Here is a 26,179-nt window from a genome sequence, read left to right as displayed (position 1 = left end):
AATTTAAAAATATGAGGAGTCAAGTTAATTGTGTCATCCCAGGGGGCTGCTGCATTTGGGGAGCTAACCTTGACCTTTGTCGCCTTTTAAACAAGGGCTTTTCAGAGAAGAGCTGTATGGGTTGATGTATGCTGATGCTGAGGAAAGCACTTGCCTCTATTTTCTGTCTTTTTCATGTGCTACATTTGATTTTGTGGGGCAAAGAATGGAGCTGGTGCTGGGCTAAATCTATGGGACATTTAGCCATGTTTAGCAGAAAATGGGTGTACACCTAGGAAAAAATAAAGATGTTCTTCTGTTCACTTACATTGTTTGGTCTTACCTGGTCATGTTATTTAGCTGTGGCATGAGATCCTGCTGTCAAATAACTCTAGTAACAGCTGTCTGATAGCAACTTGTATCACCAAGGATATGAATGACACATATCTTTCCCAAAGGCTGATGTACAAAAAGAGAGGCTGGACCAGAAATGCAGCAAGGTAATGGTTATAAACATCATCCAGAACTCTCAAAGGTCTCGCAGATTTATTTTTTTTAAGTTTTTTTTATTATTATTTTATTTATTCACCCACAAGAGTGTTTCCAGTCCATATAAGCGTAATTATTGTCTGGAGTTTCGCTGTAAATAAATGGGGCAGGATCATCGAGTTTCATTTTCCTAAAGCACTTTGCAAGGCTCAGTTTTGGATGCGTAGCTGGACAGGCATCTGGGAGCATGCAGCAGTGGATGGCTCCTTGCCCAGGCTGGGAAAGCTGTGGAGGAAGAGCGCTCCCTCCTCGCTTGTGGTCTTGTGAGCATATAAAACACATCAGTTACAAGTGACAGTAAATGCAGCTATGACTACTGAAATAATAGGTTTTATATTAAAATATATGCCTCATAGTAAGGTACTAAGATCTGATTTTAGGCTTTGTTGCTTCTTCTCTTTCCTCACCCTGTGCCACTGTTGAGTCTTCTGTGTGATTCCCTTGATCCCGAGCGTGGGAATTTAGGAATGAAATGAAGAGACAAAGCTGCATTTCTACACTTAGAGAAGCCACTTTCTCTCAGAAATACTCATAACTTGATAAACCTATGAGGGATGCACAAGGCACAGCTGTATCCTGGTGCCAGTTTTGCTGTGATTTAAAAGCGATCCAGCTTTGTGCTATGTCAAAGTGCCATAAATTCTCATCTACAAATGGCAGTCCTCAGTAATGTGTGCAGGGCTGGGAATGGGATGTGCTGGGCGGGAAGCAACCCCTTGAGGCAGGAGACCCCGTTAAGGGAAGTTAATGGCAAGAACCAGATGATAGTGAACACCATTTTTCATTGTGGTGGGCAGGCACGGGCTGCTGAACAGAATATCTAATTTTTCACTTGTCTAGCTGGTAGGCTGTGGAGCTGGGAAGAGCTTCCTAAGGACTCCTGTCCTCAAACATGATGCCTGTTTGCAATAGCCTGCAATAGCCTGCACTACCTTGTCTGGAAGATCTTCCCTAGCTGGAGCAACCTCTGCCATGGCAGTACGAGCTAGTGCTGCTGAGATGCATTTTCAGCTCTGAACCATAGATGAGCCTCTAGGGAAAAGGTTAAACTCTTCACAGGAAGAGTAAAGCAATTGGGTTGTGAAATCCCAGCAGCGCAGATGTGTTCTGGGTCCGTGTTCCCAGATTAACACCCAGATAAGTCTCGTAAGCCATGTACAGTGCAACCCTCCTTTATACGGATGGGGCACCTAAGATAGCAAGTGGGTTGAAATGCTGTCCCACGGCACATCTGCAGTCACAGGAATTGCACAATCCATTTGTTTTCATTAGGTGAAACGCATCCAAATAGTTTGTAATTGGCAGATGCAGCCAGAGTTCACTGTGTCCCCAGCTCAGTACTGCAAGCCTGGGCTTGCAGGGTTCAGCAAACCCAGAACTGATAACATGGATGTTCTTGCTTTGAAGACCAGAGATCAAAGAAAAGAAAGAATGGTGTCTCTTCCCTGGAACAGTGGGACAGCCCTTTCAAGATGGATTTCTTTCTCCTGTACACTGGAACAGAGGAAGATGTTATGCAAAGGAGAGCTAGACTCCCAGCATCCTTCATCCGTTAGTAAGAACTGGATGTAGACCCTCCTTTTGTCCTGTAAAAATGTCCCCAAGGTGGGACTGCTCTGCAGATTAAGGTGTCTAACTCTAGTCACTTCATTATGGTCGCTGGAGCTCTGAGGTTTGATTTAGCTGCCCACAGGTAGGGCCTTGCGCCATTTCAGATAGCTTAGGGCTCCCAGGTGCCCGTGCAGAGGGCACAGGTCTCCCATACGCCTTTTCTCGTACCAACCAGCCCATGTGCTGTCCCAGCTCTGCTCAAGTATTTCATGTGGGACTGGGCAGCAAACTTCAGACAAATGAATTCTTCCTTGAGTTGCGATATGTCTGTGTCTATTCGTGTGTGGACAGAGACCAGCTCGATGTCACCAGTCTGCACTGGTGAAATACCAATAGCTGCTAGTCACTTTTGGCAGCCCCCAAAGCTAAAGAAGCAAAACCAGCAGCAAAAATCATGGAACGATTCTGAAAAAGTTGAATTTCTCATTTATTTATCTTTTGGATTGCAGATGTTTGGTATTGTCCTTTTCTGTTCAATCAAAATGACTAGAAGCCTGCTGCTGCTGCTCGTCCGTTGGCTGGGATATGCTAACCATGCCAGGACAAAAGGAAAATACTGCAAGTTTTCTGATGAAATCTTGGGGATTGGCAGCACTCAGTGGCTCCAGCAGTATCAATATGACCTTGCTTTGTCTCTTCTTGCTTCATGATGTGGATATTGATCTATGTAGACCTTGATCAGGCTTTTTCTACCAAAAAGGCGTTAATCAAACAAGAGTGCCCCTAAAGTGGAGTTTGTAAGGACTTCTGTGCAGCATTTCCTCCTCTTGAAGTTCAGAACATTATTGAAACTTCATTATTTGAATGTGTTTTTTTCCAAACATAGAGCAGCAAGAGCAAGTGGGCTTCCATGATTAGAGGCTATTTGAGAAAATCCAAGTGGAATGTAACGTCTTAGTGCCTGGGCCAAGATCTGACATCAGAAACCCAGGAAGTCTGTGCAATTGTAGCTATATTAAGATTAGAGTAATCCCTGATGGGAAGGGCAGATTATTTTATTTGGCTAGTTTCACCAGTTACCTCTAGTAAGTTGAGTCCAACAACCTGTTTCTGATAAAGCATGACTCACTTTGTTAAACTCTTTCTTTCAGGACCTGAGATGGACAACTCAGCACATCTATTTCCCCTTGCCCTAGCTATTAATCTGGATATCCTGGAGAGAGTTATGAATTTCCATAGGTTTCCACTTTGCATCCCACTGTGCCTTTCTCTGCTAGATTGAATTGCCTTATAGTAGAGTACCTCTGAAGACATTCCGCACCTGACTGAGTTGCCTAAACATAGGTGCCCAGTGTCTACTGAGATAACCTTATAGTGAGGGCATCCAGGTCTTGCTCCACAAGGATGCGGAGCTCTTCTAATTCCTTTAATGCTTCCTTTCCACACCCTCCTTTGGTCTTTATTGCCCTTTTAAAATGTGTGGCGATAGTGTCACAGCACAGGTCTTCCCAATACCATGTAGAAAAGGAGTGTTATCTTCTTGTTCTTCCTTGCTGTTCAGTTTATACAGCAAACAGTTGCGTTAACCTTTTCTCAGCAGCGCATACTGGGAGTTCACGCTGAATTGTTTACCTCTTTTAATCCCCAAATCCTCCACCACATTAGTCTTCCAGACTTCAGGCTGCCATATTGGAGGTCTGTGCTGAATCTGTTCTTCCTTGAGTGCAGATTTTGCATTTGGCTGTATTCAAATAGACCTTCTCAGCCAGCTTTTATAGTGCTCTTAGGTGCAAGTTATCCAGGCCTGCTGATTTTAAATGTTTATCTCTTGTAGATGTTGTTTAACATCTGCCTTTGTTACTAATGGACTGGAAAAAGCTTCTTCATCATCATCAGAGACATACAGGTTGCCCTGCTGCTTTCCAAATACAGATCAAAATCACACGTTGAACTTTCCCCTACTGGACTGTACCATCTGTAAGATTTTGTTTGTTGTAATGCTTTAAAAAAAAAAAAAATCTCACCAAAAAACCTAACAAAACAAAATCCAAAGCCAACCAACCAACCAAAAAAAAACCCTGAATATAACAACTTCTCATTAATCTCTTATTTTTACCATATAATGCTTCTAAGCTTCATGATACATCATTTATATTTCTTCATCTATATTTCTCTAGTGTTTAGTAAATATTGCTGGGTTTGGGTTGTTGGTTTACTTTTTTATCTTCACTTACAATTCCCCCTTTTAATTCATAGTTGAACTGAGATTAGGTTTCGCTCAAAGTTACTCATTTGGATTGGGAAATCATGCTTGGCTTGATTCATTATCTTTTTGGCCACCTGGCCCATCCTCCCAGAAGAACCATGACCTGTCTCACAGCACCGTGTGCAAATAGGGCAACCAGGGGCAGGTGGTGAAGGAGGTACCCCATCACTGGGCTGGTGCCCAGCCGTCAGGAGGAGAAGGTTATGTGTCAAGTAGGACACACAGGTCACAAGAGAAGTGAAGACAGGTTTTATTACTGAAGCATAATTTAGGCAACAGTGGGGATATCTTAATAGGGTACCACAACATGCTGGAGTTGCTTTCTGGAAAATATAGATCAGAAGCCGGAGGTGGGAAAAAAATAACATCATCTTAATGACATCCTTCTGAAAGCATAGGCGTAACTGTCCCGAAAAGGTATGAAGGATCAACAGAGAAGAGCACATAAGCGCAGTGATCCTTTTGCTATGATTGTTTACTCAAAAATCAACTTTTAATAAACAGTTGAATCACTGCAATGAAATTTCACACAGTTCACTGACAGGGGAACTTCTTTCATTTCATGGGGAGATAGTTTTACCGCTATTGTGAAAAATCTAAGTGCTGTTTCATTAACAGTTTTATGATTAGTACAATTAATAATACCAGAGAAGAAAAAGAAACATGCCTTACATTAAACTCAGCTGTCAGTAAGTAGAATGCATGCAAATGGGGATCTCCTGTTTGGTATCATTGTTTCTAGAGATATGTCTGTGCTTATAGATATATTACTATTCATGTGACTTGGACGGCAAGCTTAAAAACTTGGCTGAGTGTCATAGTTTAACCCCAGCCAGCAACTAAGCCTCACACAGCCACTCGCTCACTCCCCCCAGGTGGGATGGGGGAGAGAATGGGAAGAGTAAAAGTGAGAAAACTCTTGGGTTGGGGTAAAGACAGTTTAATAGGTAAAGCAAAAGCCATGCATGCAAGCAAAGCAAAACAAGGAATTCATAGAATCATAGAATCATAGAATCATCTAGGTTGGAAAAGACCTTTAAGATCATCCAGTCCAACCATTAACCTACACTACCAAGCCCACTCTAGACTAATCAAGGGTAGACCAGACTAAACCATATCCCGAAGTGCCACATCTACCCGTTTTTTAAACGCCTCCAGGGATGGTGACTCCACCACCTCTCTGGGCAGCCTGTTCCAATGCCTGACCACCCTTTCCGTAAAGAAATTTTTCCTAATTTCCAGTCTAAACCTCCCCTGGCGCAGCTTGAGCCCATTTCCTCTTGTCCTATCGCTAGCTACTTGGGAGAAGAGACCAACACCCACCTCACTACACCCTCCTTTCAGGGAGTTGTAGAGAGCGATAAGGTCTCCCCTCAGCCTCCTCTTTTCCAGGCTCATTCTCTCTTTCCCATCGGCAGGCGGGTGTTCAGCCATCTCCAGGAAAGCAGGGCTCCATCACGCTAACAGTTACTTGGGAAGACAAACACCATCACTCCAAATGTTCCCCCCTTCCTTCCTTTTCCCCTGGCTTTATATGCTGAGCACAATGTCATATGTTGTGGGATATCCCTTGGGTCAGTTGGGGTCAGCTGTCCCAGCTGTGTCCCCTCCCAGCTCCTTGTGCACCCCCAGCCTGCTCGCTGGTGGGGTGGGGTGAGGGGCAGAAAAGGCCTTGACTCTGTGTAAGCACTGCTCAGCAGTAACGAAAACATCCCTGTGTTATCAACACTGTTTCCAGCACAAATCCAAACCATAGCCACATACTAGCTACCATGAAGAAAATTAACCCTATGCCAGCCAAAACCAGCACACGACGTTTTGTCAGTTAATGTTTTTAGGAAATTCTTGGAATACGTTTGTTGCGTGTCCATGCTTGAATTGTTACTGTGGTAAATGCCTTCTGTGGGAAACCTGTGACTTCCAGGAATTTGTGAAGTGGCAAGAAATTCTGCTCAAGATAAAACTTTGGAGGGAAGAGGCACTGGATTTTTTTAGGGTTTTTTTTAATGATGCACCTTAATTGTTTTAAAATGCCTTGGGTTTTGTGGTTATTTCCCCTAAAGCATTTTGTGTCTAGAAACTTTGATAGCAGCTTGAGCTATTGCGGAGGGATTTTTAAGAGGGTTTTAAATCTGCTTGTACGGTTTCATCTCTACATACATCCAGAGTTTCTTGCAGCTGTGAGATTTATCCTCCTTGGATGGATACACTTGGCTGGACTTGGTAGAGAAACGGACAGTGCGTATGGATGGCTTAGCAGGTGACATCTTATTTCCAGTTGCATCCTGAATTAATGCCCTAACAAGACCGTGGTGTTGGCTGGGGATTGCAGGTGAAGGTCTTATACTGGTTGCTGTTGAAGTACCAGGCAAGACATCACTAACACGTGAAGTTGTCGCAGGCAAAAAGGTGAAGGAATATCATAGATCATAAATGAACAAAAAGGGCCCAGGCAGCTGGGCAGGAGGGACACAGCGTGAGGAGCTACCGCTGTCTCAGATGGAGTCGGATGCTTGGAGAAGCTATCAGCAATCTGGGAAGAAGAGCAAGCATTGCAGGTGCGCAAGCGTTGGCCAAAGCTAACACCTACCCAGCGAGCGTGTGTGGTTGAACAAGGAGTTCAATGTCTTGGGGCTGTAGGTGCACCACAGCTGCTCCAGGGAGATCTTGCACAGCTTTGCCCACAGCTCCCTGGAGACCTGCACTGCTCACACTGATGCTTAGTGATGTTGACCTCTCAGAGACAGGTCAGGGTGGAAACCAGCATTTTCAAGAGCAGTAATGTATCGTGTTAACAGTGTCCCCCTCGGACAGATGCTGCGTTCAGGTCTGCTCACCCAAAGGGACAGAGAGGTTCAGAAGTCGAGGGTGACTGAGTTCAGGGGATGATGTCAAGGTCTGTTGGCTGAGTGGTCCTGGCCAGGGGTGCAAACCCTGGGAAAAAAGTAAAACCACAGCAGACGGAGATGCCTCCTCTGCAGAATAATTTCCCTGGTTGCCTCCATTCCTTCAATGTTAGTTTAAGCTTCCCGCTGTTTGAAGGCGATTTAATCCTTATTATACGTGAGGAAAGTCCCAGGTATGCGGTGAAGCCCACCTGTCTGGGGAGTTCCCAGTGACATTCATGTGTCTGCATGTGAGCTGCTGGGCTTTATAAATGGAGAGGAACTAAAATGAGGAAGTGCTTGGTTTCTTTAAGAAGCCTTTTTTTTATAAATTCCTGGTGATTTTTGCAGGGCAAAGCTGTATTTTTACCCTTCTATTTCAACGTGAATGTATATATCCAAGAGATATTGGAACCTGTTGTGGCACTTAGGGAGTTGGAGGGTATGAAGGGGGACACCCTTTTCAGCTAGCTTTTCTGCTTCTCCTCCAGGACAATGTTATTGCTCGCAGTTTATTTTTCCTGTTCAGCTGTGACTCTGCAACACAAAGTTCATTGGAGTGTGGCATTCACCTGCCACAATGATATTACTGGAATTTGCTGAAAGGTGATTTTGTTCTTAAGACTTAGATAAGGGATCTGGAAGAGTTATACTTGGTACCTGCTCCTGATGAAATGTTTTGTCCTCCTCAACTTTGTAAGCTTCTCTTCACCTGCAAAATCAGAATTTCTCAGTCTTTTTTGCCTGTTTTAGTCTATTTTCCATGTCAAGGGTTCAGAGCAGGGGCTGAACACATAGGCAACTCCTCTTACGTTTGGCTGCTGATTATGTTAGGCTGAAAGTAACATAATAAACTGGAAGGAAACTTCTGTTCTGTTTAAAGGAAAAGGGGCAAGTGATCCCTGGTAGACTTTTACCTGGAGCAGATTATGTCCATTTGGGGGTAAAAGCACTTGAGACAGCTGGAGGGAGTCCAGGCATGGCCAGAAGAATGCTGAAAGGTCTGAAAAATGCTGTGGGGGGAAAAAAGTGAAAGAACTGGGAATGTGTATTCTGAAAAAAACCAAAACACTGAAGGGAGTAATCACAACTTGTCTTTAAGTATATGAAAAGGCTACTGCAACTAAGAAGCAGGGGAAAAAGATCTGTTCTCTATAAGCAGTCTGGGTATAACTAGAAATTTGGGCCTCAAATTGTAGCCACAGAAATTTAGTGTTTCGCAAAATAGACAAAATCTTTCTGATGGTCAGCGTAGAGAAGCTTAGGAATTGATTAGGGTCTATAAGGACACTGTGGAGTCTCTGTCACTGGGGACACTTGACAAAGGAAGGGACAAAAGCTTGTCAGAAACCATTATTGGGATTTCTTACATATCACACAGGGATAAAATAGTCAGTGCCTTATGGACCCTCCTAATCTGTTGGGTTTTCCTTGCCCTTAATCTGTGAACATTATAGCTAGATTGTTAAAAGAATAATCCCAAGAATTGCACCTGCTCCCTTTTCCCTTGGCCAACTTGAAACCATTTTCACACAGAATCACAGGCTGGTTGAGGTTGGAAGGGACCTCTGGGGGTCATCTCTTTGACTGTGTGAAATTTAGGCTGACCATCTGCATAGCCCTGACCACTGGTTTCTGCTTTGGACCTGCAGTACAAACAGACCCGAATGATTTGAAGAGACTCTGCTGGTAAGTCATGCCAGTCAGTGTTAAACTGTTCCGAAGCAGTGCTTTACTTCTAATCCACATTTTAAATAGTTATCCTTGGCAGGAAATTTTATGGTTTAGGTGCTTGTTGGTTGTGATTGATTAGACTTTTTTTTTCCTCTCTTTAAGTTTAGCTGGGATGTTTTGTTTTGGCACTACCAGGTTTTCCATACCTTTAATCATTATTACAATGCCTATTATGCCATTCTCAATGTTTGCCAAGTCAGTTAGCCAGGGTGTATATTGTGCCAGCTACCTGGAAACTAGGTGAAATCCTGGCTGTTTCCAAGTCAATAGAAATCTCTTTGACTGAAGTTTGTGTCTGACAATTTACCCTGCAAAAAGGCTACCGCCGCCCAGTGCAAATTTATTGGCTATTATTTTTAAAGGTGAGAAAGTGGACACCTAACTATGTAGATGACCTTTTACTGTGTAAGAGGTGGTGGTATGGCTCTTCTTTGAGGTCAAGTTACCTTGTCCCCATGGTTATATTCAAAAAGTACTTGAAGAGCACTTACAAATAAGACAGGGATTTCTACACTATGAGAGTTGTCCAGCAACGAAACAGTCACTTAGAAACATTGTAGAGTCTCCATGCTTGGAGGATGTTACGACTTGGTTAGAGAAATTTGTGGCTGAACAATAGTGGTGTTGGTGCTGGTCTGGTTTCAAGCTGAAGGCTGGACCAGTATTCTCCAGAGGTCTCTTCCAGCCAGTATTTCTGCAAGTCAACGATTCGGTAACATTTGGCACTACCTGATCTGCTGTAGTCACCAGGATGCCTCTGCTGAATCCTTGCCTTGACCAATATTGGGATATTCCTATGGCCAAATTTACTGCTGAACAGGTTGTTAAAACAATAATTATAAGGGATGACTCACACCTATATTACTTTGCTGTTATGTTGGATGAACTTCCTCCAGCTTACAAGTGGAGAGAATTAGTTAATCAGGCTATGATTATGTTATTAGCTAGAGGCATAATACCAGTGTCATTAACACAGGATTGAGCCTTTTCTGGATCTAAGGCTCTTGCATTCAGCTTGCCAGAGATCTGACTGTCTCAGATTTGCTCTGTCAAAACCAGAAATCATTGCTCAGTACCACTGAGAGAGTATCAGTAGATTCCTAGGCTATATTAGCAAAAATGACTGCTCTTGTTACTGGCTTTGTGCAGAGCAGTGTTTCTTTATGCATGCACAGAAGAGCTGAGTGTCAGTCTGAAATCATCCCACTTCATAAGGTCATTTGAGAACTGAAATCCCACTGAAGTCAAAGGGATGCATGAAAACCTCCTCTTCTGTTATCCCATATTACATCCAACGTTTGAAAGGCACGCAAGACAAAGGAGGAATGAGCAACAGGTAGGGTTGATTTCTTAACAGCAGCTTTCTTCTTCTCCCCTCTTTCACCCTTCTGGAGCTGAATGCTGGGGAAGTAGTCATTCCCTGTGCTCCTCACTGATATTCCTGCTGCTCAGCCTGCTACTGCTTGTGTCTCATTAATTCAGTTTACATACTTGAAGGAGATGGAGAGTCAGCAAAATGTTTTTTGCCTTGGTTTCATACTTTCTTTCCCAGAACCAAAGTGGGGTTCAGTTGCTATATTGGGGTTGGGTTTTTTTCTCTCTTGTTTTTTTCTTTTTTCTTTCTTTTCTCCTCCTCCTGGCTTTCCAGCATTATTGTAGCTAACCTGCAGGACTGCAGTTTCTGGGGCAGCTGTCTGGTGTCATTGCTGTCTCTTGATTTGATGTGACCAAGCATATGGCATCAAGGGATGCTGGAGAGGAGCCAGAAAAGATCAGGCTCTGGATGAGGTGTTGAAGGGCAGGTAGGTCCTACTAAGGCACGGGGGATGTGACTGTGAAGGGCTGATTAATACTGATTAATCCAGAGGTACCACCATCATCCTTTAAATTATCCTTCTCTGTCCCTTTTTAAGGGTTCTTGCCCCCTCTGTTCTAGGCAGATCTGCATCGGCCATTTGCAGGCATGTGTGCACATGCATGATGGATTCTGCAGCACCCTGCTCACTGAGGCCACCAAGGACCATTACCCTCTACGAGGATGTTCAGAAAATGCCCCAAGAGGTGGTTGCTGGAGACAGAGACCATGTGGAGAAGAGTATGTTGCCTATAATATTTCAGTTGGTCAGCTTTGCTGTGTGTGGTCCAGCATCCCTCGAGATCAAGCAGCTAACAGGTCCTTCTGCTCTACTGTTTCCACCAGACGTTTTAGATTCTCATGGACCTTTTCGTTGGTCGCTCCCTCTGTCCTCTTCTCTTTTTATCACTGCATTTCATTCCGTTCTTATCAAAGCAACTGATCCTTAACTAATACCACTGCAGACCTCCCTGTGGCTCTGTATTTCTGCCTTCAACACAACCTGCAGTTTTCACGCTTAGCCACTTCCTTAATTTCCTTCCAGTTGTTGTATTAATCCCCTTATCTATCATTAAGGCAGTCATTCGGTTTGGCATGTCATCAAACTATTTACTGAAGCTAAGAAAGATTAGATCCACTGATTTTCCTCTCTCCAAAAAAATCCCAGGAACCTTATCAAAAAAAGTTATCAGGTACATTGCCACGATTTACTTTTGATAAACCACATTTTGTATTTTATCCAAATCTCCATTTGCTGCCATGCTTTCAATTACTCTTTCCTTCAAGCGGTGTTCAAAAGTCTTGTGTACTTTTGTGCTCAGATTAACTTGCTGATAGCTGTCTGGCTCTTTTTTTCCCCTTCCTTCCTACGTATAAAAAAGCATTACATTTGTTGACTTTCAGCCAGATGGTACCACTCCCACCATCCAATCTAATCACGTTGTTCTCTTTTGAGTGGCTTTCAGCTCATATACAACAGTTTCCGTACCCTTGTTTGCCTTCACAGTCAGCCCTGTTTTTCTCAATTATTCAAGCTAGGTCATTTTCACCATGTGTAACTATTCCACTTTTTATTAGTAAAATTATATTTTTACCTCTGAATCGCTGGAGAAACCAGTGAACAGAAATGGGGGGTGGGGCTGCATGTGACTTCTCTTTTCTGGGGGCTATGTTTAGTTTTGTCTTGAATTTCAGCACTTTGCATAGCAATCTCACATTTATTTTTCCTGTTGTTGTTCTCTTTTTATTCATATCACTGAAAGACATTTTCTGCTCAGCTGAGCTGGTCTTGACAGCAAAGGCTAGACTTCTAGCAGTGCTCAGATTTTCTGCTCCTTGTACTGCTCTAAACATCATTTTCTTTCCAGAGTCATCAGCCACTCTGCCCAGGTCTTCTGATCGCTCCTGATGTCCATCTCAGGTTTTATCTTCCTAATTATCTAATCTATTATTTTTCTCATATCCAGTATTCCTAAAGTGAGATTTGAAGCCTTTCTCCTGTTCCCATGGAACAAGGGACGACTCCTTTCCCACTCTTTTTTCCATCCAAATTCTCTTTGGATGTTGGCTTTTTGCTGGGTGACCAGGGTATTTTGAGGAGAACATTTAAATATTTCATAGAAAGCAGAACACCTCTGACAGATGTGGACATCAGCATACACTGGCATATAGAAAGGTCTTTTAGAGACATGCAAATGCTGGTAACACAGTGTGTGAAGTATTTAGGGGGGTTTTGTGACTGCTTTCATCTATCTTTGGTATAAGGAAGGAGTTTTGTGAGGTAGCCAGACCAACCTGACATTTTTGTTGTGGGGGATTTTTGTGCGTTGGGTTTTTTGTAGGGGTTGGGGTTTTTTTTAGCTACTAACTTGCTGAATGATCTTGGGCTTTCTGCCTTGGTTTCTCCATCTGTCAAAAGAGGCTAGAGATACTACCTTTGTAAAACACTTTGAGATCTACAGCCAGTGGTATCACCCAAGACAGGTCTGTTGATACTGTACCGCTAAAATTGGTTTTGCCATCTAAGCATTCATTTTGTGTGTCATTTGTGCCCTTGTATATTTTCCCTTTTAAATAGACAAACGAGAAACATCTTCCCTCTGAGCTTTTCCCCCCATCCGTGTTGTTAGCGGGTAAGGAATAACAAAAGAAAATGCCCAGTGCAGTAACGTAGAATCAATTATCTGCCTGAGTAGCCAGTCCATCACAATCTAGTTGCACAGTGGAAAGCAGCTACAAGTTGACTTTGCTTCAGGGACTGATGGGAAGCAAAGCTGTAGCTAACAGCCAAGCTGGGACGGTGAGGCCATGCAGGAGGCAAGGGTGAATGGAATAGAATTGAATCATTAAGGTTGGAAAAGACGTCTAAGATCATCTAGTCCAACCGTAAATCCAACACCACCATGCCCAATAAACCATGTCCCTAAGTGCCACGTCTACACGTTTTTTGAACACCTCCAGGGATGGGGACTCCACCACCTCTCTGGGCAGCCTATTCCAATGCTTGGCCACTCTTTCAGTAAAGAATTTTTTCCTAATATCCAGTCTAAACCTCCTCTGGCGCAACTTGAGGCAATTTCCTCTTGTCTTATTGCTTGTTACATGAGAGAAGAGACCGACACCCACCTCACTACAACCTCCTTTCAGGTAGTTGTAGGGGGTGATAAGGTCTCCCCTCAGCCTCCTCTTCTCCAGACTAAACAATCCCAGTTCCCTCAGCTGCTGCTCATAAAACTTGTTCTCCAGACCCTTCACCAGCTTTGTTGACCTTTTCTGGACATGCTCCAGCACCTCAATGTCTTTCTTGCACTGAGGGGCCCAAAACTGGACGCAGTGTTTGAAGTGCGGCCTCACCAGCGCTGAGTACAGGGGCACGAACACTTCCCTACTCCTGCTGTCCACACTATTCCTGACACAAGCCAGGATACTGTTGGCCTTCTTGGCCACCTGGGCACACTGCCGGCTCATATTCAGCTGCTGTTGACCAACACCCCCAGGTCCTTTTCTGCCAGGCAGCTTCCCAGCCACTCTTCCTCAAGCCTGTAGCGTTGCATGGGGTTGTTGTGACCCAAGTGCAGGACCCGACACTGAGCGTTGTTGAACCTCATACAACTCACCTTGGCCCATCGATGGAGCTTGTCCAGATCCCTCTGCAATGCCTTCCTACTGTCAAGCAGATCAACACTCATGGTCTATTTGGTGTCATCTGAAATCTCAATCCCCTCATCCAGATCATTGATAAAGAGATCCATGCTTCCTTAAAGCCATTGGTAAACTCTCTCCTGGCCAAGGCTTGCCATGTTCAAATCATCTAAACTGCCAGTGGGTTGCTTTGATAGGTAATGCAAACATTTATAACATCTGACACTTCACTTTGATCCTCTGCTTCACTTGACACTCAGCTGTGTACTCAGCAGAAGTGATGATAGTTGAGATGCAGCCCTGTCACAGCATCATTGCATTCTGGGATCTTGAGTCTTTTCTGAGTGTTATTAAGAGGAAGGTGATTGGGGCTGTCAGAGACACTAAGTGTGGCCCTCAGGCTCCTGGGAAGACATCAATGCTCTCTTCAGGTGGAAGTGTTGCTTCTGTGCCTGGTTTAGACAGCATTTGTGTGTGTGTCATGTTGCATTTGTTAAATTTTCATGTGTGTCTAAGGCTCTTAGGCTCATGTTACAACCTGTTTAACCTGTAGCTTTAAGTCCTTCTTTTCAGCCAGGAATAGTGGAATCATGTTTGAATTATTCCCCTGTTTTCATACTGACCTTTCACACAGACCACTCAAAGTTGTGCAGCATGAATGCTGATAGTTTCAGCCCTCATTTACTGTATCCTCCAGGAATGTAAGTCCCTCCTAAAATCTCCATCTTTAGTCGGTTCGTTAAGTCCTGATGAGAACATGTTCCTCTCTATCAATTGCTCAGATGTAGTATGTTCTCAATATAGACTAGCCATTGGGCACAATGAGGGGTATCAGAAATGACGGCTGAAGCCAAAGGTCCCAAACGTAAATGTAATTAGCAGGTTTCCTCTAGGAGAGCTCTGTCCAGACAGTGATCTCCAGCATGTTCTGTTCTTCTAAATCAAGGCTGTCTCCATGTGCCATCCTGCACTCTCTTAGGTAAAGATCTCTTCAGTTGCTCTCTGCATGGTTTCCCCCATTCTTCTGAATCTTTGTTCTTCACTGCAGCAATGCTCTTTGTGGTTGTCCTAACCTTGCTCACCCTCACATGTTTTAGCAAGTGACTTGCCCTTTCGCTTCCTTCCATCCTCAGCCAAAGAAGGGAAAGTTGGCCCTGTCCTGGTTTTGTTGAAGATGGCAGCTCTTGTGCTTGGGGTGGCTCCAAATCACTGGGGTACTCTTGACTCCCTCATTATTAAAAACAATGACTTGATCCTTTGTTCTGAAATACAGACTAGGCCAGGAGCTTGTCCCAGTAGGCTCTTCTTCCTGGAAGACACGCCTGGGTGCCTCAGACTGTCCGTGAGGAATTGTTCTATAGCGAACTCTGATGCTTTATAAAGGATGCTTTATAAATCCATAACACCCTCACCCAGAGCCTTGTTGACTGAATCACTTCTGCTTAATTTGAAAGAGGGAAGATTAATTTCTTCCTGATCTCTGACTGAACCAAACTCATCTTTTGCCAAAATCTTTGTATTTTTTGTACTCTCCCTTGTAGTTAATCAGTCTTTTGAAGTGAACTCTTTGAAATGAGATGCATTTTTAGATTGTTCCAGGCACATACCTGGATTTCAATAGAAAGCTTTGAATAGTGGCACAAACAAGTCCTGTTAGGGGCTTTCAGGATGGGAAGTGATGTATGAATAGTAAAATCATCCTGGAATTGGTCCTAATTTGGTTTAATAAAAGATGTTCAAGGTACTGATAGCCAAAAAGGTTAAAACCTTATCACCAACTGTATTATAGAAAGGTGCTGTGGTGACTTCTGGAAGACATATACTGTAGGAAGGATTATAGTATGCATGTCTTTTTTTTTAATGTTTTCCATGTTTCTTGTTCCTTTATCTCCTTCTGGTTGCTCTTGGGGAGTGGTACTGACCTTGACAAGCCTGTGCTCTGACCCAGTTTGCTTTTTCTTATGGCCACTGGGCCACAAGATTGGAAGATCCATGTCCTAAAGTCATTTACTGTTCAGTGAGCTCGGGAAAGTTTCAAGCACCGAGTCCCCCAAATGCTGAATGTGTCCAGTTTTGACTGCTCAGTTGGAGATGCTAAGGCTGCTATGCTAAAGCAAGGAGAGGGCACCCAGTAAATGCCAAACACCCTCTTTTGTCCACATTGCTAGCTGCCACTGAGCTTCAGAGTACCTGCACTATGTAGGAAAAGCCATGCCTGGGACACTGGCTGCTACACTGCTCTGTAACATTGCCACTTTGCTGTTCAGTCCTTCCCAGAGAGCATGGAAAAAAAAAACCAAACCCTGAATTTGCAATGAGACATTGGGCGTGGGAAACACCCTCTCCAGACAGCCCTAGAGCTCCAAGTGAAGTTGCTGTTTATTGGAGCTGTGAGGGTTTCCAGCATGAATGGTGGGCAAGCCTGGTGTCAGTCACTCCAGCCCTTGCTTTACTGATGGTGCAGTAATGCTGGATTAACACGGAATTTCTAGACATTATCAGAGCTTTCGGTTCCCCTAAAAGTTAAAAGGAGCTGCCCGCATTGCTAACCAAAACTGTTGTTCCTCAAACAAGGCCACTGCAGTATTTCTGAGAACTAGAGAACATCCAGCTTTCTTTGTCCAGCTCCCTGGTTATAAATAATATCCAATAGCCAGCCTTGCAGGAGGGTGGTGGGGTCCTGTTTGCCAAAGGTTTTGTGTACATGACATGTGTACACAGCTCCCAGGCAGTGGGAGAGGTCTAGGGGATGATTGAGAACATGAAGGGCAGGGAAGAAACCACAGGGACTTCACTGTGATTTTGATCAAGTGCTTATTTTGTAACACAGCCTCCTGTGACACTGAACTGCCTGCTTAGGTGCCTGTGGATTCCCCAGGGTGTTGCTCAAACTGCCAGTCTCCATTGCTCTGGATTTGGGAACCCCTTCTGCTCTACACCCCACCCAAAGCCTTACCTTTCTGGGGCCATCTGAGCAGATCTGAGTTCCGTCCAACTCTTCTTCAATGTTGTGGCAGGTGGATTTGGCTGGTGGTAATATTTAGGTTGGATTCGGGAGGAATACAAGACTCTGGTGACACAGTTGGAGTGAACTGAAGCAACAGGAGATGTAGTGGACAGCAGGCAGGACTGGGTGGGGGCCACTGTAGTTGCCCAGGGCAAGAATCAGAGCTGGATAGATGGAGGATTTGTCAGGAGTTAGCATCTGGCTAAGAGACAGGAATGAACACAAGCAACTTGTGGGTTTTGCCGAGACATCTGCTCAGGGCTTTGTGTAGAATCATAGAATCATAAGAATGCTTTGGGTGGGAAGGGCCCTTCAGAGCTCACCCAGCCCAACCCCTGCAGTGCCAGGGACAGCTTTAACCAGCCCAGGGTGCTCACAGCCCCGTCCAGCCTGGCCTGGGATGGTGCCAGGGATGGGGCCTCCACCGCCTCTCTGGGCAACCTGTGCCAGCGCCTCACCACCCTCACTGTAAAACATTTCTTCCTTATAGCCAGTCTAAATCTATTCTTCTTTAGTTTAAATCCATTACTCCTTGTCCTGTCACAACAGGCCTTGTTAAAAAGATTCTCCCCATCTTTCCTGTAGGCCCCCTTTAAGTACTGGAAGGTCGCAATAAGGTCTCCCCGCAGCCTTCTCTTCTCCAGGCTGTAGTCCCTGCTCAGCCTGCAATTGAATTAGGGACCGTTTCTTCTGTGCGTAGCAGTCAAGAGGTGGCTACTGAGGAGATGACTTGGTGCTGGATGAGCAGCAATTCAGGGCAGGATGAACAGGTTGCCTGCACATTCTCCTGAAGCCAAGTACCTTTTTTCAAAGTCAATATATCTTGAAAACAACAACCCATAAACATATTAGAGCACTAGTCTTTCAATCAACTCCTTGATAGAGATCCTGCCAGGTACCATCTCACATCCGCTGTCGGAGTATGCTGGGGAAGGAGGGGGCTGTCTGGAGGTGTATCGTTCAGTTTATAGATGAGCCCAGGTCTGTGGGTTTTATCTCATTTAACTTCAGATATTTGCAGCATAGACTTCCACCTCTCAGCCAGTTGCCTAAGGCTCCCTGACTGAAGCAGTGTAGGGTAAGTTTCCTCTAACCTATTTTAGACAGTTCCTTTAGTTTGAAGTGACTCATGTCCTAAAAGTGCCTGCTCCTTCAGGTGAGGAAGGATGATTAATGTGCAGGAGGCAGATGTAGATGTATACATTATAGACGTATACTTTTGGCCCAATGGATCCCCAAATCATATTTCTGAGTCGTGGGGGTGAAGCAGTTCTGGATTTGCATATCCTTTGTATTTCTGCTGTTCCTGTAATTGGCTGAGCAGAAGCTTTGGAGGTGAATTTCCTCCAGAAGGTTTGATCAGTTTAGTAGTTAAGATTCTGAACAATCTATAAGAAAATCAGCAGAATTTTCCTCAGTCAGGCTCTGTTCCTTAGACTCAAACGTAAAAGGAAATTAAAAGCAGTCAATGACCAGTAGTTCGGGGGAAAACTACAAGTTACTTTGCTGCCCTCCAATTTCCACAGAAGTCAGATAGTGAAGTCAGTCCCCTTTTTTCTTACCTTTGCTGCCCATGTGTTCTCTTGGGATAATTATCATTCTTTGCTTATTTTTTCTCAACCGTAACAGAGATACTATAACACTTTGTTCTTTGCTCTGAATTGTATATCTAAACACCACTGATCTCAGTGTTGCAGCATCCTTGTATTTCTGCAATAGCCTGAATTCAAACCTGTTGTCTGAGCTTACTGGAAAGAAAACTCATACTTATCTATCTACTCCAGATGATAATTTAAAGGAGCTAAATGTGCTTACCCAGCCCTCAGAGCTGTCTCCTACTCAGTTGTAAGAATTTACTCAAGTACTGCTTCTCTTTTAATCGCTGTGTGTCATTACTCCAGTGCCAGGGCACCACTTCTTCCTTAAAACCCTAATTCAGCTCTGCTTTCCAAGACAGGCATATACGAGCTTGTCACTAAGGAGTTAAGCAACACAGCTGCTCGGCTTCCCTTTCCTTCTGGTTCTCCCAGCTCTTTGCAAAACAGTCTGCACATGTTTCCTTGATCTTCCAACCCCTCACACAGAAAGGGGACAATCAGAATAAATGAAGTCTTCGTGCCTCCAAGCTGCTGGATTGACTTGGCTAAGTTGCCTTTGTTTAACAGGGTCTGCTTAGATGAGTATTAGCATGATTATATTTTGCAGAAGTATAAAATGGAGTGGTTTGAACAGCAAAGTGAGAATCAGGATACTTGGGTATTTGCCTGGACCTGTTTTATTTGGAAAAGTCTCCTAGGGACACATGCTGCTACCTGTGCTCTGAGAGTCCCTTACTGACGGCTGGTTGCAGAGTAGTGTATTTACAACATGAGTAGAGGTTGTGGCAGAATATAGCTTGCCTCTGCTTAAAAAATATTGGTTTTGCAAGTCCTTCTTTATTGATCCTACAAAGGCCACACAGGGTGTTTGGTTTGTTTTGAACTTGGTCTTATCTCTCAAGTTTATGTCTATATTACTGGCTTCTAACATTTACTTCCCCATGCTGTCATGGCATATTTGTAACGTGGTTTTGGGTTCTTAGACAAAGGTCCTTTAGAACAGCACGTAATTATAATGCTCCATAAATACTTTTTTTTTTTTTTTTCCTCAAGACCACCAGAGCTTTTGCAGCTTTTAAGTCTGACAGTGTTATTGTTGGAAATTGTGTTATGCATCACCATAGATAAAAATCCTGTGTCGGTGTCTTCCTTTGGTCCACTCTCTTTGCTCATTCTTGCACTTGTACACTGTATTTTTTTGGCTCACTCACAGTGTTTTTAGGAATAAAACTGCATTTTCCTGAGGATGTTCAAAAGGAAGAAACTAAAAAGAAACAAAATCTAGTTTTAAGGCAGAGCTGATTGAAGTTATGGAAGAAATCAAAGCCAAGATTGTTGCATAAGAAGTTCCTTTAGTCCTGTGTTCCTACAAATAATGAGCACAAATGAAAGCCCCTGGACTGAAATTAATGGTGAGCTCTCATGGCAACTAGCCAGAAGTATCTCCTTCAGGTTACACTACTAAGGCTTGAAATAGGACCTGCCTGCTAAAATCTTTCATTTCCTTTGCTGTCCACATGAAAAAGAGTTGAGAAACTCCATCTCCACTTAAAACAGCGACTGCAGTCATGTTATAGAAACTGCAGGAAGGCAACTGATGCTCTTGTCTTATACCATTACTACCTTCACAGAAGCTATGGGAAAGTAGTAATGATATAAGAAATTCTCATTCAGATAACTAGAAGCGTACCCATGTGTCACTCCTGTGTAGGCTCTGGGAGCTGAATAAAAATAGGTGAGGCATGTGATTTCATCATCTGTAGGCTTTTAAATTCTACTCCTTCCTTGTTTGACTCCAAATCCTGTTATCACTGTGGTCACCCTAGTCCCCATCTCTGCTGGAGTCTCCCTACGGTAAGCTCTGGGTGAGCCTAGGAACACTCTGGGATCAGGAGAAAGGGAGGTACTGAGGCTCACATTACTTCTTGTGGGCCCATACTCCTGCTTGCCTGCAGCTGTGGCTTTGCTGTGAATCCTGCCTACCTCTGAGGAGTTGCCATGTGAGCAAAGGAGTTGGCCCACGGTGAGCCTGGCCCTGCTAATGGCAGATAGCATAGATGAGACTAAACATTCCTGCAGCTCCTTCAGTCTGTGACAATCCTGTGAATTGTATTTAATTAAAGAGTGTACACAATGGCTTTCTTTGCAGTAGCAGACTGTGCGGTAATCTTCTAACAATTGTTGGGATCTGGCGCAAAGGAAAACTCTCATTAATAAATACTTTGGGGATAATTCCTCATGAGAGTTGCTGCAGAATTCAGAGCTGTAGGAAATCACATCCAGAAAAACATTTCCCTTTGTCTTTCTGCTCAGGGCTTTAGAGTGTGTGCAGGGGAAACGACCCCTGAGAAACCCACCACAATTTTTAGACAGTGTCTTGGGCATGCCACGAGGGCTTAGCAAAGGAAGGTTTACTGAGTTGCAGCTTCACCCACAATAGATACGCCCTGGAAGCTGGGTTACTGTTCACTAGATGATGTTAATGTGAGCTAACCAAAGCTGGTCATGCTTTTCCTGTATCTACGCTTTGCCTTTATCTGCACTTTTTGGACAGAAAGTGCGAATTAGCGTAGCCTTCAGCCCCATGTCTGCATGGCCAGTTGCCCGCTGCAGTGAAAGATGCCAAAGCCCAAAATCTCTGCCTTTTCCACAAGAAAAAAAAAAAAAAAACCCAAACAAAACAACACAACAAAAAAACAGAGCTGGGGAAGAAGTAAAGTGACTTTGTACCAAGCTGTCTATAAAGTCTATTCAAGGTTTTCTAGGAGGAATACACAAAGGAAGGAGAGTTATTTAGCCTCGCACCCCAGGGAAGATCCCCCTCGGCAGGCAAGACTCACAGCTCGAGGGGTCTTTTCAGCCATGAGCTTTTTGTCAACTGGGAGGCGGATTAAATCAGCTGAACTTGTTGCCCTGCTCACCATCATGCCAACTGAACTGATGACCTACCAACAAAAAAAGACACACTTTTCTGTTTCCCAATGATGCCCAAAGCTGTGACTTTTTTATTTTGTCTTTTTATTCCAGCTGCCTTTGTTATCCTCTAGCAATGATGGCTGTGATATGTGACATTTATTAGTGTTATCGCTAGAGAGGTAGAAGGAGGGTTGCTGTGATTGTTTGGGTTATTTATTTACTTGTTTAGTTAATGTGGAAAATGAGCCATAAGCTAGGCGGCCTCCAATGTGAGTCTGTTTGTTGACCTTGATGATTCAATTAAAGGTCTTTAGACATTAAATTCACACATCACTGACCTTCTCCAGCTAAATAGTAGGTATTTTAGTTTGAACTGGTCCAACTACAGTAAGTGAAGTTGGATGAAAGCCTTCCAGGCTGATGCTCGCTAGCTCTCTGTGGACTAGAAGGAAGGGTAAAAATCAGTTCAGACTAAACATATAGCTTTTACCCAGCTAAAATGAAGGAAGGCAGGCAAGAGACATCCCACTTTTTGTTTGTTTGTTTCTTTATAGAATCATAGAATCATTTAGGTTGGAAAAGACCTTTAAGATCATCCAGTCCAACCATTAACCTAGCACTGCCAAGTCCGTGACTAATCATGTCCCTAAGCACCACATTTACACATCTTTTAAATACCTCCAGGGATGGGGACTCCACCACTTCCCTGGGCAGCCTGTTCCAATGCTTGACCACTCTTTCAGTAAAGAATTTGTTCCTAATATCCAATCTAAACCTCCACTGGCGCAACTTGAGCCCATTTCCTCTTCTCCTATTGCTAACTACTTGGGAGTAGAGACTGACCCACCACCCCCTGCCCCCTCCGGTCAGGAGCTGCAGAGCGATCAGGTCTCCCCTCAGCCTCCTCTTCTCCAGGCTGAACACCCCCAGCTCCCTCAGCTGCTCCCCATCAGCCCTGTGCTCCAGACCCTTCACCAGCTCCGCTGCCCTTCTCTGGACACGCTCCAGCACCCCAATGTCCTTCTTGTACTGAGGGGCCCAAAACTGGACACAGTATTCCAGGTGTGACCCCACCAGTGCCAAGTACAGGGAGACAATCACCTCCCTGCTCCTGCTGGCCACACTCTTCCTGATACAAGCCAGGATGCTGTTGGCCTTCTTGGCCACCTGGGCACACTGCTGGCTCATGTTCAGCTGGCTGTCGACCAACACCCCCAGGGCCTTTTCTGCCAGGCAGCTTTCCAGCCACTCGTCCCCAAGCCTGCAGCGCTGCATGGGGTTGTTGTGAACCAAGTGCAGGACCCAGCACTTGGCCTTGTTGAACCTCATACAGTTGGTCTCGGCCCATTGATGGAGCCTGTCCAGGTCCCTCTGCAATGCCTTCCTACTGTCAAGCAGATCGACACTTGTGGCCTATTTGGTGTCATCTGCAAACTTACTGGTTTTTTGCTCTTAAGTATCTAGTACTGTTTTAGAGAGCTTAATATATATTAAGGTAGCTGGTTTGGGGTTGGCAGATCCAACATATGATTTACATGGGCCCGTGCCCCCTGGAGTGAAAGCTGTTGGCCAAGAGGGATACTCTAGGACGTCTCAACTGAGGCTAGATACCTCTGTTCAGACTAAATCCCATCTCAGACTTAGAGACTAAATCCCACCTCAGCGTTTGGCTCTGCTTGAAATCAGTGGGGATCGGGCATCTAAATATTCCTTCAGTCAATGGAGCCACCCACCTTGCTTAAAAGCTCACAGCAAGTCAGCACCAGCACTACAAAAGCCAAGATCACCTGTATTTTGGTGTTTTAGCTATTGGACACTCTTTTTCCAGCAGTTTGCCTAACACATGTCTTTCCTCTTAGAATGGATGAAAAAAAGATGAGATTTTTAAAATTACATCTATAATCAAGTTTACCTGAATCTTTCACAAGCCCACTTTTCAGAATACTAGTGATGAATTGGCCTCATTTTTTTGAAAGGTGATAAAACATTTACTCAAAAGTAAATATCGGGCCATCGAGGTAAATATGCAATCAACCAACTTAGGCATGCGTTTTAGTGAAGAGAAGATGCAGCAGTGAAGTACTTGGTAATGGGCTTGGTAGAAAATTTACTGCATAAAAAAAATTTGAAATATGTTGTATAAGTACACAGTGCTTTGCCAACCCTGATCAAAGTTAGAGATGTATGAATTAATTTATAAAGTGAAAACTTATTTATAGATGTGAGATTAATTTGGCAGTAGTTTAAGTCCAGAGAGTTAAAACTTTCCTTTGAAAAAGTCAGAATGTTTTGAAAACATTTCAATCTTTATTTTTACAGCAAGTGTTCTGCAAATCTCTCACGCTTCCCCTCACACTTTTTTAAGGTTAAAATAAAAAGGCAAGAAGCACTGTAAATCAAAACAAAATGAATCTATGGTATTTTAGATGAGCCAAGATAAAATTTCCTCAGATCTGTTTCCCTTTGGGAGAAAGAAGCATTTGAGTACCAAGACAACTCCAAATAATTCCCCCCCTTCTCATGTTTGTTTTTTTATTTTTAATTTGACTAGAAAACCACATAATTAATTGTTTATACACTACTAATCAAGGCCCATTCCCAGCCTAAAGGAAATTACAGTCTGAACAAGACATGGGGTGAAACAGGGAAGAGAGCAGGTTGGGTTAATAAGAAATGGTGAGAATAAACTTAATGTGCTAAATTATTTTATAATTTTAATCCAAATGGCAATTTACATCAAACGATTGTTCCTTCAAAGGATTTCTGGGCCTTGTCTTACAAACTTGTCTGGCAAATATATGGACAGAGAAATTGCTCACACATTTTGAAACGAGACATGAAAAGATCTTTTTTCTTTTCCTTTCTCTGCCTATTTCTGATGAAAATATATACTTTTCCCAAAATCCAGCAAGAGTGAACACTGAATCAATGACTTCTTACAGGCAAAGGCTCATCCCCTGTTCTCAAAATCTGTCCCTGAAGCTCACCTGACTTCTTGCATCGCATTTAACTGTGACAATATAAACTCAAGCTGAGACTTCTGCTCTCTTCACATCATTCGTCTCTCACCATCTCTTTGCAGCTGAATTTCTGAATAGGTTTCTCCCTGCTGAGTTCTGTTTCCAATCGCTTTGAAAAAAATGGGGGTTTGTGCAGCACCGTGCGTAATGGGACCTCAATTTCTGATTGCAATTGCCATAGCAAGGAAGCAAGCTGTTCCCTCCAAGTTGAGAGCATGCTGGTGACAAGGGGACACTGTGTTATGTGACCCATTGTCCAGCTCCTGATTCCTTTTTTGGAGTGCAAATCGTCATTTGCACATTTTATGATTGAGGCAGTTCATGAATTACGTGTTGTAAGGAGTCCACAATTAATTACCTGAACATTTACAGCCACTGTTGTATTACAAACACAATATAATTAGGTCTGACTGAGGAGAAACCACTTGGGGGGGTAAAGTCTTGTCATTGGTAATTTCCTGCTTTTTAGCTCCTTGATCTCCTAATCTGCATCAGAGATTTCATTCTTATTTGATTTGGTTTTTGTTGTGCTTTGAATTAGCATGAGCCAGGAGGCGTGCTGTGTGAGAACGGAGGGAATAAACCATGTAAGCACAGATCCCACTGCTCTTGGTATGAATATTAAAACGGCCATCTTCCTGCCCGAGATGGCTGTTGGTGTTAGGTTCATCAGGCAGGGTTTCTGGAGCATAAGAAGCAGAATTGCTCCTGATCATCTGAAAAAAATAGGTTGGGTTTTTTTTAAGGAAGGCAGGGAGGGAAATGTTTTTTCAGCAGGCTCTGGGTTACACTCCCTTCTCTCAAGCCAATGGAAAAGAAGACTGGATGTATGTCCCCATTGTGCAGTGGCCCAGGAGAGCTCAGATGGCTGAATCCCCAGGAACACATCTCTGAGGATAGATGGGTTTTGCTCACTCTCTTCTTCTCTGCCCTTTCTGCAGGCATCCAGCACACATCCGGAGTGCAGCATCATGCAGGAGATTGAAGAAGAGCGCAGCCAGTGCTTGGCAGAGCTTATCTGGGATAACCAGACTTCAGGTATGGGGCCGCTCTCTTCTCTCCTGGGCCTGCAAGCCAACATCACCCAGCCTCGCATCTGCCTTGCCCATGCCATTTCTCGCCCGTTCTGCTGCTGGGGCAGGGCAGTCACTCCAGCTGATGTTGAGGTCTTACATTAGGAAGGAGAGAAATAGGTAATCCAAATTATGATTCAATCAACCAAGAGTTTGAATAGCTCCCTGGGAATCACTTGCTGCCTCCCAGCTGGGTAAGGCTAGCTTAGGTGTCTCAGTGTGTTTAATCACAGTCAATCATCCATCTCTCTGAACTGGAAGTGCCTTAACCAATTTTTCCCTGGGATCTGAAAGTCTGATGTTCTCATAGGCCTTGGTTTGCTTCAAGGGAAGTCATAGTGACTTTCTCTTTCTGTTGAACTGCCCTCCCATCCCCATGCTAAAATTGTTTCTGTTCTGGTGGTGAAGCAGAAGAAGAAAGGGTGTGCTCCAGGGCTGCAAGATATCTATGAAGTTGGGCCAGGCAGCTGAGATCCTCTCCTTGTTCACACGAGGTGGAGCACACAACACATTGGGCAGTCCTCCTCAAAGGCTCTCCAGTCCCTTTAACCCACTCCCTGCTTCAGTCGTCAGCAAAGGAGGGCCAGGTCAATGATGCCACCTTT

The 26,179-nt window shown here is 43.9% G+C and overlaps 1 protein-coding gene across 1 annotated transcript in view; it reads left to right on the top strand.

The window, feature by feature from the left end:
* The window catches only part of VIPR1 (vasoactive intestinal peptide receptor 1), a 136,039-nt gene that overhangs the window by 29,643 nt on the left and 80,217 nt on the right, over positions 1-26,179 (top strand). Inside the window, exons 2-3 of the mRNA XM_075706532.1 lie at positions 10,901-11,085; positions 25,443-25,539. Coding sequence (XP_075562647.1) covers positions 10,901-11,085; positions 25,443-25,539 — 282 coding nt within the window. The remainder of the gene's footprint in view (positions 1-10,900; positions 11,086-25,442; positions 25,540-26,179) is intronic.

This window comes from Pelecanus crispus, chromosome 2 (assembly GCF_030463565.1).
Source record: "Pelecanus crispus isolate bPelCri1 chromosome 2, bPelCri1.pri, whole genome shotgun sequence".
In the NCBI taxonomy this organism is placed as follows: domain Eukaryota; kingdom Metazoa; phylum Chordata; class Aves; order Pelecaniformes; family Pelecanidae; genus Pelecanus; species Pelecanus crispus.
The sequence above is the reverse complement of the archived record's forward strand: the minus strand, read 5'-3'. Positions and strand labels throughout refer to the sequence as shown.